The sequence below is a fragment of the Lepisosteus oculatus genome, chromosome 5, assembly GCF_040954835.1.
Source record: "Lepisosteus oculatus isolate fLepOcu1 chromosome 5, fLepOcu1.hap2, whole genome shotgun sequence".
Taxonomy (NCBI): domain Eukaryota; kingdom Metazoa; phylum Chordata; class Actinopteri; order Semionotiformes; family Lepisosteidae; genus Lepisosteus; species Lepisosteus oculatus.
This window is the reverse complement of record NC_090700.1, coordinates 40,032,187-40,049,276: the sequence shown is the minus strand read 5'-3', so window position 1 is coordinate 40,049,276 and position 17,090 is coordinate 40,032,187. Positions and strand designations below refer to the sequence as shown.

Below are 17,090 nucleotides of genomic sequence, written 5' to 3'. Positions count from 1 at the left end.
AGCTTATTAACACTCTCTCTCTCACACAGGCTCATTCACTGGGGAATTGCTGGTTCAAGCAGGCAGAACACAGCAGAAGGAAGGCATAATCATGTAACGCTTTTTTTTAATTTCACCCTTTTTTTTCTGATACACAGCTAGATACACAAGCAGACATCTGCAATATACTGTACCTCTCTCTGCGTCCAGGAGGCTGTGTGAAATCCTGGGGTCCTTTTATACACTGGAGCATGCCCCCCAAAAAACAGCCTCTGTCTTTGGACGATGCAAACAAATAAAACAAATAAGAAGGCACAAAACACACAAACAAGTTCACACACACGCACGCACGCAGGCTGGCAGGCAGCACGCGCCAGTTCAGCACTTCCTCCTCTTCCTGGTGCCGGCTGCGTCTGCACTGGCAGCAGGGGCTGACGGCTCCAGATTTAAATACCTCTGACTCCGAGGTGGGCCGTACCACTCGCCACAGACTGCTGGGGGGTGGTTGCATGTCATAGTCAATGATGCGCTGTCCTTGCCAGAGGGATAGAGAGGGCCCTGCTTCTGCAACCCTCCCCCCACCATCATCCCAGTCCTCCCTTCCGTCCTGCAGTCTTCAACTTAGTATTATCTCTTAGGCAGGCAGGCAATGGTCTCTGCCTGGCCTTTCTTTGAGCCAGAGATGCTTTCATTTATTTGTATGTTTTTGAAATCACACAGACAGACACTAAATGAAAACCCCAACACACACATTTGGTGGAATAACTAGGGGAAGTGTGGCTTGCAATGTGTTTCAATATATTTCTGTATTTTTATTCCTGCTCAGCAAACATTTCTGGGTATAGCTCTCCTCATTACTCATCACTCCTTACCACCACCCTGTCTCTCTCAGACAGTCTGCTGCCATCCACCTTTCCCAGCTCTGATCACCAGGTATGTGAGATAAGTCATATGTCCGTGCTCTTTTTTCTGACACACTTCACTAACTGCATAAGTCACACCAGTAAAAGCCCACCCTGATCTCTCCTTTCTGTTCTGGGAATCTCCTGTTCAGTGTGAACTGGGTGACAAGAAGCAAACTGGCAACCGCAGCAATTAATCCAGACCACGAGGAAGAACGACATGCCATCTGCTTCCCATCTACTTCCCTCAAGGAGAGGAAGAGGTAACGGGTGGGGAGCGGAAATCTCAGAGAAAATGGACTGCGAACCTCAACACACTCCGAGCCATGAAAGGCACGGCTTTTGACAATGCTGGCAGAAACTATATATAAAAGAGAAAACACGCAGAAGCCCAGCCGGTTGCCTCAGTAACGGAAAGCAAACATGACCAGAGAAAACCTGAAACTCCAGGCTCAAGGCTATTTAATAACACAGGTCCCGATCCTCTGGCCATGCATGCTGGGCATACACTGGCGCCATGTTTACCAATACTGACGAAGTGTTAGACCTCCCTCGCTTGTTTTCTGTGCCAAAAATGGACAGTTTTCATGGACAGGGAGAGTGAAGGTTCATAGTCTCCCTCAACACAACTCATTTAGGGCCAAACAGTGATGACTCTCCCCTGGACTCTCACAGGCACACTGGCCAACCTCTTCAACCTTCAAAACCCATTCTACTTTCAAGACAGATCAGACACTGCCAGGGGGCGACAGAGGGTAGGTATTTCACAGCCAGCCAGCCCCTCACAGCTTCAGCCCTCGGTGGAGACGAGGCAGGCCGTGTGTTTCGGTGGAGACGAGGCAGGCCGTGTGTTTCGGTGGAGACGAGGCAGGCCGTGTGTTTCGGTGGAGACGAGGCAGGCCGTGTGTTTCGGTGGAGACGGGGCAGGCCGCGTGTTTCGGTGGAGATGGCTGCACGCTCTCTATGGAGGCGGGGCAGGCCGTGTGTTTCGGTGGAGACGGGGCAGGCCGTGTGTTTCGGTGGAGACGGGGCAGGCCGTGTGTTTCGGTGGAGACGGGGCAGGCCGTGTGTTTCGGTGGAGATGGCTGCACGCTCTCTATGGAGGCGGGGCAGGCCGTGTGTTTCGGTGGAGACGGGGCAGGCCGTGTGTTTCGGTGGAGACGGGGCAGGCCGTGTGTTTCGGTGGAGACGGGGCAGGCCGTGTGTTTCGGTGGAGACGGGGCAGGCCGTGTGTTTCGATGGAGACGGGGCAGGCCGTGTGTTTCGGTGGAGACGGGGCAGGCCGTGTGTTTCGGTGGAGACGGGGCAGGCCGTGTGTTTCGGTGGAGACGGGGCAGGCCGTGTGTTTCGGTGGAGACGGGGCAGGCCGTGTGTTTCGGTGGAGACGGGGCAGGCCGTGTGTTTCGGTGGAGACGAGGCAGGCCGTGTGTTTCGGTGGAGACGGGGCAGGCCGTGTGTTTCGGTGGAGACGGGGCAGGCCGTGTGTTTCGGTGGAGACGGGGCAGGCCGTGTGTTTCGGTGGAGACGGGGCAGGCCGTGTGTTTCGGTGGAGACGAGGCAGGCCGTGTGTTTCGGTGGAGACGAGGCAGGCCGTGTGTTTCGGTGGAGACGGGGCAGGCCGTGTGTTTCGGTGGAGACGGGGCAGGCCGTGTGTTTCGGTGGAGACGGCTGTGCGCTCTCTGTGGAGACGGGGCAGGCCGCGTGTTTGGGTGGAGACGAGGCAGGCCGTGTGTTTCGGTGGAGACGGGGCAGGCCGTGTGTTTCGGTGGAGACGGGGCAGGCCGTGTGTTTCGGTGGAGACGGGGCAGGCCGTGTGTTTCGGTGGAGACGGGGCAGGCCGTGTGTTTCGGTGGAGACGGGGCAGGCCGTGTGTTTCGGTGGAGACGGGGCAGGCCGTGTGTTTCGGTGGAGACGGGGCAGGCCGTGTGTTTCGGTGGAGACGGGGCAGGCCGTGTGTTTCGGTGGAGACGGGGCAGGCCGTGTGTTTCGGTGGAGACGGGGCAGGCCGTGTGTTTCGGTGGAGACGGGGCAGGCCGTGTGTTTCGGTGGAGACGGGGCAGGCCGTGTGTTTCGGTGGAGACGGGGCAGGCCGTGTGTTTCGGTGGAGACGGGGCAGGCCGTGTGTTTCGGTGGAGACTGGGCAGGCCGTGTGTTTCGGTGGAGACGGGGCAGGCCGTGTGTTTCAGTGGAGACGGGGCAGGCCGCGTGTTTCGGTGGAGATGGCTGCGCGCTCTCTGTGGAGATGGTACAGGCCGTGTGTTTCGGTGGAGATGGTACAGGCCGTGTGTTTCGGTGGAGATGGTGCGCGCTTTCTCCATTCTCCCCTTCAGACATTCCTCCCTCTGCTGCGTCAGACAAACCGCACACTAGTTTACAACAGCAGGAATAATCAGGATGGCAGTCAGAGGCTGACAAGATGCCTGTCTCCTGCTTTCAGGAAGGAGGCGTGCACTGTGGTAAACATGCTGAAACCCCGCCATGCCTCACTGGAACACAGTCAGATCCACAAGACCTTCAGACGTCCTAACACCCTACCGGGCCACAGAGCCCAAGAGCAGCATTGCTCTTACTACCATTTTGGTTCCTGTCCAGAGAGCAGTCTCATTGGGCATTACATCAAACGGACGCACACAGCCCTAGAGGCAGCTCCTCTCTGGGTTTTCTTATGTCTATATGGAAATTATAGACTACTTATAGAAAAAAAAACATCAGCACTATAATTTTGCTTTGAGATGTGCCAAGACTGCATTTTAAAACTGAGGCCTATTTCTGCCCATTTTATAATGTTTTTATTTTCATAGCTAGATCATCTAAATTACAAGGTACTGATGTGCAACACTCCTCAAATGAATAGGCCACACCTAAGCGTTCTCTTCACATAGATCTTCATATAAGACAATACAAGATGTTAGATGTGTGTTGAACTGTTTCACCAGATGCCTGTCTCCTGCTTTCAGGAAGGAGGTGTGCACTGTGGTAAACAAGCTCCTATGTGCGTGTTTTATGTGGCCTGGAAGGTTCCAAGTAGTCAAGTACAGTGCAATCTCAGTAAATCCATGGGAAAGGTGACAGCCGCCTGTGGTGAGCTAGCCTATGGCAGTCCCGAACCAATGAACTGAGGTTATTCACCAGCAGGTGCAGTATATTTTTCCATTAAGTATGGACATTAAAACCCAAGACAGCAAACAAACGAGAGACGGACGGCCATGAGGCCCATCCAGCTCTCTAGCAGCTAATTGCTCCAACACCCTCATCCATCCTGGTTTCTGGAGGAGAACCAGGGAGCTGGTTTTGACAGAAGGGCTGGTAGCCTGGAGGAACCTTTTTTTAAAAACAAGAGGAACACATTCTGCTCCTGCGTGGGACTGCTCCTGCTGTTTACCCCAGCAGTGTCTGGAGACTCCCCGGACTCTCAGCGGGAGTGTTTTTGCTTAGCCCACAGGTTTTATCACCCTGGGATCCCGACTCCAGGAGCGCTCTCAAAACAGCGAGGGCCACCTTTCCCGCTCTCCCACAGCGGCCGGGAGGGGGGAGGCTGGGGAGTGGGGGGGGGGGGGCAGGACCCGGCTGTTCCCCCTCCTGTGCCCTCGCCTCATTAAAATGAGAGGTCCTGGCACACAGAAAACGACAAACAGCAACACAAAGCACAGCGCCCACAGCGACGCTTCCACACCGATCCGTGCCTGTAGGGATCAGCAGCAATCGCTCGCCAAATCCTCTCCACGGCTCCCTCGCTGTAAGCACTATCAGACGTCCTGCATTGTGACTCCTTGTTTATCAAAAAGCTCACTCACCCTTACGTAAACACAGATAGAGACAGAGACTGGAGCAGGGAGGGGGGGTTAATACACAAACTGCATTCAGAAAAAGAACGAACTTGCTTTTAGAAAGGCACATGACAACAGTATCTTCCAATCTGCAGTTCTGTGTAAAGTGCAAGTCAGACTGCTGTAATCTGTAACAATACCAAGCAAATCTGGCGGATTTCGGCTGCTAAATGTGGTGCACTGCTCACAATGTCACATGCTAACACCCAGAACACAGTCACAACAGGTTTATTATTGCGCTGTGCCTTCTACTGTAACACTAAGCGTCAGGACCTAACCAAGTTAACTTGAAAAAGAAGGAATGCTTGACTCTCTTGAAACGGCTACCCCCCTCTAACGGTGCTTGACACGGAAAAGAGCAGTGTGATCCCAACGGCAGGGTCGCCTGAGCCGAGCTCCAGAGCACACACCACACAGCCTCTCCCCGGCAAGAGAGCTCAGCTCTCAGCACCTCTGCCATGATTCATGAGGTATTTATCAAGCAGTATTTCTGCAGCTTATTTCAGGGCACCAACACATGGACACTGCTGGGACCAGGGCTCGATTTAGAGCACACAGCACCCCCCCCCAACATACACACAGACAAGCGGGATGTCAACAGGACTCTCAGCTCATGACAGCATGACCCACTGGGGGCTTTGAGAACCACAGGGTTTTGGACCACTCACACTTGCTCAGCTGAAATGTAAACAAGTTCCTTTCAGAGCTCATGTCACCCTTTATGAGGTTAAGGTACGAATATGAGGTATGAGGTAACAAGTATGCAATACAGAGCACCTGGAAGGGGGCTGACTTATAAGAATTTGCTTTATATACCTCTGGATCCTGGGAGTCTCATGCCAAGAGTACTTGTTTTTCTTTGTTTCTGTTGCAACCTGTCTTGTTTGTTGCAAGGCGTCCATTTTAACTGATTCCACTCAGTTGTAGAAAACACAAATGTGTCTGACAGGCCGCTGAACAAAACATCAGCTAAAATACAATAGCCTAGTCATGTTTAACGATGCCAAAACACCTACTGCATGAGGGCAGGAAAACCAGTGCCGGTACAAACAGTCCACATTCTGGTCACTTACTTTAGTGCACCATGCAGGGTCGCAGCCCACACGGGTCCTAGATTTCCCAATTCCCACATTTTTTAGGCTTTCAAAAAAGACCATAGACACTACGGCACCCACCACACTCCATGAGTGGGAGAAACGATCCTGCACTGAACTGTCAGTCAACAAGTATGAAAACTCTCCTATTTATAAGAACTTATAAATAGGAGAATTTAGGGCAGCAGAGACAGGCTTAGAGCTACAGATTACAGGACGAGCATGGTCAGAAAACTACGGAGGCATCCAGTTACACACACAGTTACACTGATCATTGATACTGATTCCAGGACTGGTACCCAGAGGCCACATCAGCCAAAATCCCACCTAGCACAAAGCCAAAGTCCTCGTAAATCCCACGTCTCTTTTTAACCTTCCACACCTATCACTCAAGAATTTATATTTAGAAATGCAGCATCGCCTTTTCCATGTCCTCATGGAGAGGCTTAGGCTTTGCTTCATCGTAAAAAAAAACTGCTACCACTGTCTGCACTTTGTACCCTGCATTGCACAACAGGACCAGCTTGTACTGTACTCCCTCTAGTGGGCAACTGACAAAGTGCAACAGCTTCAAGAAAGGAGAGCAACATTCATTATTTCTTTATTTTACCACGTAAGAAAAGCAAGAAGGAAATCTTATTTAAAATGGTGATTTGCAGACATGCAAACAGAAGGTCATTAGCAGGAGCTACATGAGTACAAGTACTGAATCTCAAGGGTACAATGCCAGAGTCTCATCCCAGATCTGACATCCCTGCACTGCCCTGACCACTCCTCCATAGTGCTGCCCTTTAGGTACTTGAATACACAGAACAAATTGAATTACAGTAAAAACTCAATCATCCCCATGTTGCAGAGTTTACCCACAGGGTGATCACATCAAATCAGCCCTCAGGACAATAAAACATGATAATTCAATCATGAAGCCATGATCTACGATGGCAACATAGCCCTAAGCAAATGTCCTCTGTCTGCTCCATGTCGCTGGGAACAGAGCTCAGTGCTTGTGACCAGACAGAGTAAATACAACTGAGACCTCTGCAGATAAAACAATCAGTGCAGTCCCTAAGGAGGAACATTCCTCTTCCGCTGGGGAATAGCTGTGGAAAATAAGCTTCACTTCCATTCTAGGACATGGGGTATTTTCTTAATAAATCTGGACACAGCACTTATCCATTTCTTGATTTAAAGCCCCCAATCCTGATAAGCCAGTAGTCAATCAATTCCTCTGAACGCTGGGAGGGGGTCTCAGACTCCCCACAGGCAAATGGGACTGAGATCTCCTTCCAACAAAAGCTGTCATGACTATCGACTTTTTGAGTGATTCAATTTTCTCTGTAAAACAAAAGACATCCTCTGTTGAAGGCAGACTCACATTCTGTGCCCGAGTACAAAGTAAAGTGCCATCTTCTTTCCCAACAGCAGATGGCAGTACATGGCGACTACCAGCATGGCTACAGTGATTAAAGCCCAACTTTCACTCCTGCTCATGAACAACGCTTAGCAATACTGTAAATAACCCAGAGACAGCAAACATCACAGACACCCATCTGAGCACTGCTTAGATTAAAGGTGGAGGCCAGGATCAGGGCTCAAGGTCAACGTGTTGTGACTCTCTGGTATCCATAGCGCTTGAGGGACGCCAGGAGAGATGCTCTCTGGAGAAGACATGCCTATCGCCGGCTGAGTGCAGAGGTCAGTTTGCTATAGTGAGGGGCCGCAACGGACAACAGGGCTTTCAGAAGCACAGGGCATGAAAAAGGGAACAGGCACATGTTACTGGGAACCCGACCCTTGCACAGAAGAATAATCAGGACTGTTCAGGAGCTATAAACTGAGCTCTCTTATCAGGGCGCAGGTGCAGATTACATAAGAACAACCAGCAATTAGTGAGCAGTCCTCTTGTTAAATGAAGCCTTTGGAAAATCATGCAGCGAGACTATAAACCACATTAGAACGCCCCCACATAAGCGCCTCTTCTGTCCCATTGTTTCTTCACCTAGAAGGCGGTGTGCGGCAGAAACCGAGGCTGGCAGGGAGCTGCATGCCTGCGTGCCCGTGAGACAAGAGCGTGAGATTATTCCCAGAGAGAGAAGGGAGACAGCTGGCCCATCTTCCTGCTGGCGATGAAAGGCCTAAACCAGGCCCGAAGGACGGCAGAATTCTCTGAGCTGATACAAAAGGCAGCAGAAACACTCCGCTGGAAAAACGAGACAAGACTCATTTTTCTTTTGAGAGTGAATCACCAAGAACCCGATCAGCCCCGCGCACCTCCACACTCCTTGTGTCCACACTGGGTTGGTGCGGTCAGCACGTCCTCCAGTGCAGTGCAGAACTGACAGCAGCTGGAAGGCAGAGGAGGGGGTACAGGCCCAGCTCTCGCCGAGAGTACTGCAAGATCACAGGCTACCAGCAGACCAAGGGACACAGTTGGTTTTGAATCATACCAAACCTGGCAGTTTGGCATGCCAATGCTGAAACATCCCTAGACGTCTGGGCCAAGCCTGGGCTCTGGGCTATGAACTGGTACCTTTGCTGGTTGAGACAGATATCCCACACGGCTCATTTTAAGAGCTAACCTGTGCCTTAAAAGCACTGCAATGGAACGTCAGCGCATCCCACCTCAGATTCCAGGTAACCTTGAGCCAGAACAGGCAGCGCTGATGTCAGAGCCCTGCCCATTGTGTTTATGGCTCCAAGAGGGCTTCTTTTTTAACATGTTAATCACAGCACTTTACCGTGAAAGACGTGCACCACTCTACCACTGTTTGTGCCTAAATGTCAGAGTGACACCACACAAGCTGCCAGAAAACACACCCTGGAAAGCTAAGGGTTAATGACGCGATGCTGTCCCAGCCCCCCCACCTCTCCCTAGGGAGTGGGGCCTGTTGAGTTACTAGTCCGCAGGGGCTGCTGCTCTTATTTATCGAGACACCTGTTGCTCTGCAGCTCTATTCTCCACAGGCTGTGCCAGCTGCTGTGTCTTGCTGTGCCAGGACCCAGGGAAGGTTCCATGCCCCTCGCCTTACTATGAGAGGACCATGCAGGGGGCCGGTGTGTGGAGATGGAAGAATGGCAAGCAGCATCGAAAGACTGAAAATCTATAAATGCGTAACTTTGCAGAGCTGGAAATCCAGGGGGACATTACAGATGACGAACACTGAGTGGTGGTGATAAACACCAACTCTAACAGAGTACAGAAACAGCACCTCGACTTCTCTTCTCACGTACAGTGCGCCAGGTGGCTTCTAGAAGCAGAAACATTTTCCCTTTTGATATTGACACAGACGGCTCTAGGCCTCGCTGAGGGTGCTCCAGCCCTCAGTGGCAGACTGGAGTCCTGTTCCTTGAGTCCTTCAACGACTTCCGATTTCCCCTGTGATTTACAAGTGTCCTGTCTCGTGGGGCTTAGTAACAGTGCTGCTCTGGTTTCCAGGCTGGGCTGCAGAAGCATCCTCCCCATGCCAGAATCTCCAAAACAACGGATAAAAGCGACACTGGCCTTTCTGTCCTGGAATCTTGCTAAACATTTTCAAATATTTAAGCGGATATTAAGTAAACGTGTCACTTTCAAATGTAAAACATAAAATACTGTTTTTCTAATCACACGGCAATTCGTTTGAGAATGCAATCATGTTTGTCAAATGTTTTGACAAAGTTAGCTTTTAAAATGAAAAGCCTGGAAAGTGGGGTAACGTGTCCTGTTGGTGGAATAATATTAAGCACAAAAAAGACCAGACACTAACACTGGAGTATGCAATAGCTCCTGCAGGGCCTGATGCAGACAGCCAAGTAACAGGTAGGTATTTAGAGCACAGGTGTGTGTGTTTGTGTGTCCTTTCTTCTCCTAGAGGCAGTGGCACAGGAGAACATGCACTGCCGCAGGCAGACTGTTAAAGGAGCCTTTGGCACTGCAGTATCATTTTAAGAAATCAACTATTATGGCTAGGCAAGGCTAATTCAACATCTTAAAAGGTCTTACAGCAGACAGCCTCCCCCACACACACAACCCCTGTAATTAAAGCTGTGAACATAACGTGGAATAGACGACGCTGTGCAATAGGAATTTTTAATTGCCTGCTAGGAGACCCACGCAGGCACCCTGGACGTGCATCAGCAGTGAAGATTACCACCTGTCTGCAGGACTGCTGTGCATCTGGAGGGGTGTGCTCGTTCAGGGGCTGGAAGCACCCCTGGGGTCTCTCCTGTCAGAGCGGTCAATCAGAGTCCAGGGCTGTTTCCCTGTTCTTCAGGATGACCTTCAAAACCACCTCACTGGACTAAGCAGAGCCTTAACTGGAGCCTTGATGGGACGCCCATAGCGTTCAGAGAGACGTGGGCCTGCTGGACTGCGGCAGCACGAGGGCAGGAGTCTCTCTCCTCAGGCCCGCGGTGCTGGGTTACACTGGCTTCGTGTGTCAGAGGTGATCCAGAGTGGCTTGGGTGCCCGGTTACTGAGGGGGGTAGGGGAGGGGGGCTGGTGTTTACAAACACTAGCATGTCTTTCCTGCTCTATAAGGGTGCACAGGCTCCGCATCCCAAATAGCACGCTCAGACACGAACCGCATCATCCACAGCAACCTGCCAACCGCACTGCGGGAGCCATGGAATGACCAGCAGGACACAGACAGACCTTGGTCCTGCTTTCTGTCCAAACTCCTACACTCAAATATCTGTTGACATGGCCATGACAGAGCCCACAACATGCTGATTCAGCCTCCACGCCTTTTCAGACTTGCACTATTACGCGTGACAGAAGGGATCGATGACAATGACTCATGAAATCACAGCACTCGCACACTCTGGACCGCAGAACGGACACCACTACAGTACGTGCCAGATCAGCGCTGTGTATGTCTTCACTCCTTGCCTACACTCTGCATTGGTGACCTGTTTGCCAGCCTAGACCAGTTCTAGTCGCCACTTGTTCCAGTATCGTTTCCCAGCCAGATGCAACCCCACCACTCTGAGAGCAGGCCCCCGCCGTGTACAGGTCTGCTGATCCGACACAGGCAGAGTCCAAAAAGACCATATCGTTCAAAGCATCTGTCTGGCTTCTGGACAGACGAGATACAGCAGATTTCGCACGGAGTCCGGCACTTCAAAGTCATACTGCCGTCCTTCACAGAAGATGTCCAGAAAAAAAAAATCACCTGGACTTCTCCCTACATGCTGGCTGACAGTAGTCATGCTGCTGCAGCCGAACCAGGAGAAAACATCAGCGCTTTTCCTTCATCCCACAGACTGAATGACAAAGTGTTAAGGAACACAGGAGGGGACTAAAGTGCAGTCAATTCTATTTGCATATGACAATTCTAATATACAATTGTCACTGAAGGAAATACGCATTTTTTGCTCTGTACCGCTCTCTCATCCTCGTTCTGCACATACAGTACACATTCATGTCTACATATAATCAAACAAACTGTTATAAAAGTGCAATCTATTAAAAAAACAAAATCCAACTAATGGAGTTTTCATAAAAACAGCACACAGCAACCTGTAGGCAAGCCTGCCAAGTGCGCCTGCATACTTCCAGCAGAGAGCCCCCCACATCTGGATCAGAGCAGGGTCCAGATGTTCCACCTCCCCTGCCCCCTGCCACCTGCCGCTCAGCCAGCATCACTCACCCGGGGAGATGGCGTTCTGGAGGCTAGCCCTCTTCCGAAAGGGAGACTTGGGCTTCTGTTTGATGGGGATCGGGTTGGATGACATCTTGCTGCCTCTCTTTCTCCTGCTGCCTGGCGAGGGCGAGTCAGAGCTGCAGAAGGCACGGCGGGGAATGAGTGGAGAGGAGAGAGCAGCAGCAGTGACAGCTCCGGGCGGAATGCCGATCCTAAAAGGACTCTTACTGCAGAGGGGGCTGTACGTGCAGGAAGGGCCCCTACTGGTGGAAAATCCCCGGCTCCTACTAGAGGGGGGCAAGCTCCTCCCTTCCCCGTCCGACTTGACGGCTGAGCGAGGCAGGGGAGGTTCGCAGGACAGCCCTCGGCTCTGCCTGGCTCCGCTAGGCCACAGCCTGTTTGGTTTCCCTGGCAACCACAGACCCAGCCTTGCAGAACCAATCCGAGCGAGCGCGGCGGCGGCGGCAGGCATCGCAACGGCAGCCGAAGAGCCGCGGCCGCGCGGCCAGGCAGGACTCCAGCGAGGGCAGCGCGCAGAAGCAGTCAGCACAAAGTGGGGGGAAAAAAAGCGTCTCGGCGATGAGCTAAAAAGGCGTAGACAAACGAAAAAGGAGCAATTGAAATGATGGGCCTGAAAAAAAGCCAGAGCAGCGACAGGAGCAGCACAGCCTCCAGCACCCGAGAGCTTTCTAGGGAAGGGGGGAGACAGAGGGGCTTGATGTCACTTTCCATGCCTGGAATTCCTGATTTATAAATAAAGTGTCGTGCTGAGGGGCTGTGGAAGCACGCCCCTACCACACCGCCCTGTCATCTAGAGAGCCCAGGGCTGAGCCTTTTCCACCCGGCTTCAGGCGGCACTGAGGCTGGCTTCTCTTCTACACAGAAACCCTGCAGGACAAAAGTGAACTGCTAATTGAGAGTGGACAAAAAAAAAAGTGAAGGACGAACTCATATTCGTCCGTTTAGATCTGTCCCCCACTCTTTTCCCCCAGCGCGCTGGCCTGCCCTGCTCCGTCGGGCCGCTGGGGAGAAGATCACTGTGAAGTCTATCTGCCAGATTAATCGCAGCCCCCGCCTCCTCGACCTGATGTCTCAACACCTACAGCCCTTTTCCCGGCGGGAGCCGGAGGAACGGATCAGGAGGAGAAGACCGGCGGGTTCGGCGCGGTCGGGATCAGACAGGGGGCTGGCGTGCTGCGGCAGGCGGGCTCTCTGTGTGCACGGCAGCCCGCCGTGTGCAGCGGTCGAGGCAGACATGGTCTTTGTTCTGGAGCAGAGTCAGTGTGAGGGGAGGGGGACTCTTGTGCTGGAAAGAAGCACACTGTCACCAGGCCCAGGGCCCGCCTCCGCAGCGGACGACGGCGATCCCATTGGATGCCAGGGTGCCGCCAGTCAAGAAGACTGACAGGAGGACGAGGTCAGTCTGGAATCCTAACAATAGGAGGGCGTAAGTGCTTTAACCCTTTCAGCACTGGAGCACAGGGGAACAGCACCCGCCTGACTGGAAAAAGAAGACACTGCTTTATGTACTGCAGGTCCTTTATGTTTGCACAACTTGGCCATTTTTTAACACAGCTGCATACATTTGCAGAACTTTGCCCTTTTGCTCTGATCGGAAAATAAGAACAGAAAACCCAATATCTTATGGTCACATTGGGCAGTAAGTTCAACAATCTACACAGATAACTCAATCTCTGTCATTTAGCAATACAGTGAGGATGCGTATTTCGAAAACATTATCAAGTGCAGTAGTTAGCTAGATCACAGTTATCAGCCAGTAGTACAACCCAACACACCAGAAGAAGGCTCCACAGCTGAAACGTTGCGTTTCCTTTCTTCTCTTTTCCTTCTTCTCTGGGTTTTAAATGCACTTTCACGCAGGGTGCCATAATCAAGTCTAGGTTTTAAGAAGATTACAGACATTTACAAAAAAAACTAATCCTGCACAAGAAGACTTACTGGGAATGAGGCGACAATCTGAGAGCATCATGCCCCCAGTGCTGGCTTTTTCTACACCACACCAACAGCCAGCAAGGCCTGAGTGTAGTCATGCAGTGCAACAGAAGCCTGAGCTCCAGAGCACCACTAAATATCCCTGTCAGCAACCCACTGATGGACACACCCCAGGAACGGACTCTGCCAGGAGCACTGAGGCCCATGGGCTGGCAACTGGCCCAGAGAGACACCGCTACAGGAGGAACCAGACCAGCACTGGGCCCGACAGATCACTGACCTCATTAGCAATCCCCGCTGGACACAGAATGATTCTGGTGGGCATCGGACAGCTGGAAGTTAATTTAATGGGAGGGAAGGGTGGCACGCCCTGAATCTATTAATCTGCCTGATGCTTTTATGCAAGGCCACCAATAGAGGCTGCAATCACCTGGTTTCTTCAATGGGTGCAGTAGCGTTCTCAAAGTGGAGGCATTACGGTCTTTAATGCTTTCCTATAACAGACTCAACTACTTGATTTTTCTTCACATATCGCTTGCTTTCTCAAAAGAGTCACGTATCATGTATACAAGTCTAACTGCAATATATGATGAAGTGGAAAATTCTTGAGGGTTCCATGTCAGAGTCCCACAGCGCTCCGAGTGCACAGAGTCCAGAGTGCTCAGTGACACAGTGCCTCCACAGCACTCCGAGTGCACAGAGTCCAGAGTGCTCAGTGACACAGTGCCTCCACAGCGCTCAAGAGTGACACAGTGCCCCCACAGTGCTCCGAGTGCACAGAGTCCAGAGTGCTCAGTGACACAGTGCCTCCACAGCACTCCGAGTGGACAGAGTCCAGAGTGCTCAGTGACACAGTGCCTCCACAGCGCTCAAGAGTGACACAGTGCCCCCACAGTGCTCCGAGTGCACAGAGTCCAGAGTGCTCAGTGACACAGTGCCTCCACAGCGCTCAGAGTGCACAGTGTGCAGCTGGCCTTAAGTGACAATCCTCTGGCTCTTCTGGGCTCCCCTTCCTCTGCTCCCTGGTTGCAATTAAATAAACAATCAGCCCGAGGAAGAATTTGGGAAAAATTCCATTCCAGAATTTTGCTCCCAGTGACACGGGATTCTCTACTGCTAGATCTGGCTCAGTCTTTTCATCAAACTGAAATTCTCATCTCCTAGAGTATCTGAAACACCCTCATACCCTTATGTCCATGTTTAAGAATAATGAATAATGTAACCCATGCCTTGTCATACTTTGAACCATGCCTGCAGCTTGCAAAACCATGCATTGCTCCAACAGAACACAAGCATCCCAAGCAAACTGAGCAACGAGTTTCAAGTTTCTACAATTAATTACATTTACCAAGCACTTTCCCCACCACAGACGAGGAGCAGCCCCACCACCAAGCAGATCGGCCGGAGGGGAGTGAGAAACTGCTGTGCCAGCTGAATTAACTGCAGTGTAAGACAGACTGACTGTTCATGCAGAAAGTTTACAATTGAGGGAGGCCCCTCAGCCCATCGCATTTGTTTAGCTGCTAGTAGCCGATTAATCCTACACACTTTTCACGAAGGTAGACAGGCTATCACCTTCACCGACAATGCTGGGTGTCTTGGGACAGTGGGGTTTCCTGTACTCAGCTCATTTCTGCTTCATGTCTGAGATTAATAAACTGCACAGCACATTTACTGCTTTACTGTGTTCCCCACAAACCTTCCCAATAACACCCTCAGTGGAAGTCTACTGTTAACAGACGGGGTGTAGGAAGTGCCTCCTATTAATCGGCGGTTTCATAATTTTAAACCAATAACAGAAAAACAACATTTTAGGTCAACTGTAGTAGAATTTTACACAGAACGTCCTAGGAAACAACGCAACTCTTTTGTCTTGTGGAGACACGAAGTGAAAACTCAAAGTTACAATGGCAACGTTCAGCCACTAGAGAGCAGAAGAGGACGATATTTGACCACCGCGACCAGGCGAAGAATACAGCCGCTATTGCATAATAAAACGGGAAATCAGGTTTAACAGCACAAGATGTTGGTATTACAAACATCATACACATACATATTTGAAAGAACGCCTCCACGCATTTGTGCAGTGCATATTCTCTGAGAACTTGGAGTTCGGCATCTTCACAGAGACCCGTCCCCTTTCCCTTCACTGAAACACTTCGTATAGATATATAGTCCCAGATCTGCCCCAACACCCCCCAAAAACACACAAGAATATGTGGCACAGTTTAACACAAGTGCCAAAGGCAGTGGCAGACAAAATTACAAGTAACTTTTTCTGCTTATTTTTTTCCAGGCGTGTTTACCAACGAACCTACTAAAACAACACATTCTCCACCGAACTCCTGCGGGGCGTAATACATTATCAAAAGGCGTTATTTGGTTAAACGCCTTGAATTTGACCACCTGGGCTGGCTGTTAGTGTTACAGACAAGCGGTCCTACTGCACAGCGGAGCGGCGCCGCTGCGCGCAGTGTTACACAACAGCTCCAGCGGCCGCTTCAAAGATGAAAAATATTTTCAGAACTGACTCAACCTTCCTCTAAAACCAGTAATCCGTGGAGAAGGCAGCGCAGCTGAACATAACGGCTTTTATACGTCTGTTTCCCAAGCTTCAAGAGCAGCCGTTATCATCATATTAAACTTGCTGTGACACTTAATATTTACTTACCTGCCATTGTAACTGTAGTTCTTCAGAAAATGAGACCCAGAGAGGATTCACTTTCCAAAATTTGTGAAGGCAGCGAGCGCCACTTATTCACATAAAAAGCTTTCACGCAGAAATCAGAACTTTTCTACACGAAACCTATTGTTTTCATTAAGAACAATTAACAGTGCATGCCTGGGTTCAGAGCTCGTGAAAAAATCTGATCAATTTTTCTTCAGTTTTCCTCTTAGAAAAATAAACGGTGACGTCCCGTCTGAAATGATAGAAGTTCCCGGAACTCGGGAAACTCGGACACTATTTAAAGGGGCCGCGAGTATTTATGAGGGAAACTCGGACTTCGAGCCCAAGTGTGCAGAGCAGAATTATTCATCTTCATCGTTCTCCGGCACAATTAATTTGCAAAATCGCTTTAATTTGAAGTTTTTTTTGTCTTAAATAATTATCTTTAAAAGACGTCTAAAATAGCAGTAGTTGATTAAAAGAGCCCCCAAACATAATGGAATCGTCTTAATACAGTATTTCAATAGTACACCAAGTTCATCTACATCAGGCCCTGCACAGGTCTAACTGTCCGTTGGTCACGTGTTTGTGCCTGCTCCATTTTGTGGCTGGTGGTGTTTTTTGCACTCTGTGAGCTCAAATTGTCTGAGAAGTCGAAGGAACTGAAGGACCAGTGTCAGAATCCCCCCCTCCGAAGCTGCAGTGGGGTCACACTGGGGTCACACTGGGGATGCGACTGTTCGATACAGTTCGTTATGCTTTCTTGTGCAGCACTGACAGGACATGGGAACCTACTTCTGCTTCCACACAGCAGGCTTACTGTGAAACTGAAGCCCTGTACCCCAGAGCCAAGGAACGCGGAACAAACACGAGCAGGATCAAGCCTGAAGCATGTGAATGAAACTACACAAACTGAGCCTGTGCTTTTCTCCCACTCCACACAGTAATGCGGAGAGCGAGTGGCTGGGCAGGAGGGCAGGAGGTGTGTTCTGACAACGTGTGACTGGCACCCAGTATCCCTCAGCTGGGCTGTTCGGTCCTGG

The 17,090-nt window shown here is 50.8% G+C and overlaps 1 protein-coding gene across 6 annotated transcripts in view; it reads right to left on the bottom strand.

Moving 5' to 3' along the window:
* Window positions 1-16,314, bottom strand: part of ampd2b (adenosine monophosphate deaminase 2b) — a 46,361-nt gene extending 30,047 nt beyond the window's left edge. Inside the window, exons 1-2 of one of the 6 annotated variants that reach the window (XM_015342656.2) lie at window positions 16,051-16,314; window positions 11,433-11,563 (exon numbers count right to left, since the gene is read on the bottom strand). In XM_015342656.2, the coding sequence (XP_015198142.1) occupies window positions 11,433-11,517 (85 nt within the window). In that variant the 5' untranslated portion in view covers window positions 11,518-11,563; window positions 16,051-16,314. Of the gene's footprint in view, window positions 1-173; window positions 401-11,432; window positions 12,282-16,050 lie in introns of those variants that run through there. The other 5 variants (XM_015342654.2, XM_015342658.2, XM_015342657.2 and 2 more) reach the window with 5 other exon arrangements.
* Window positions 16,315-17,090: the final 776 nt, after the last annotated feature.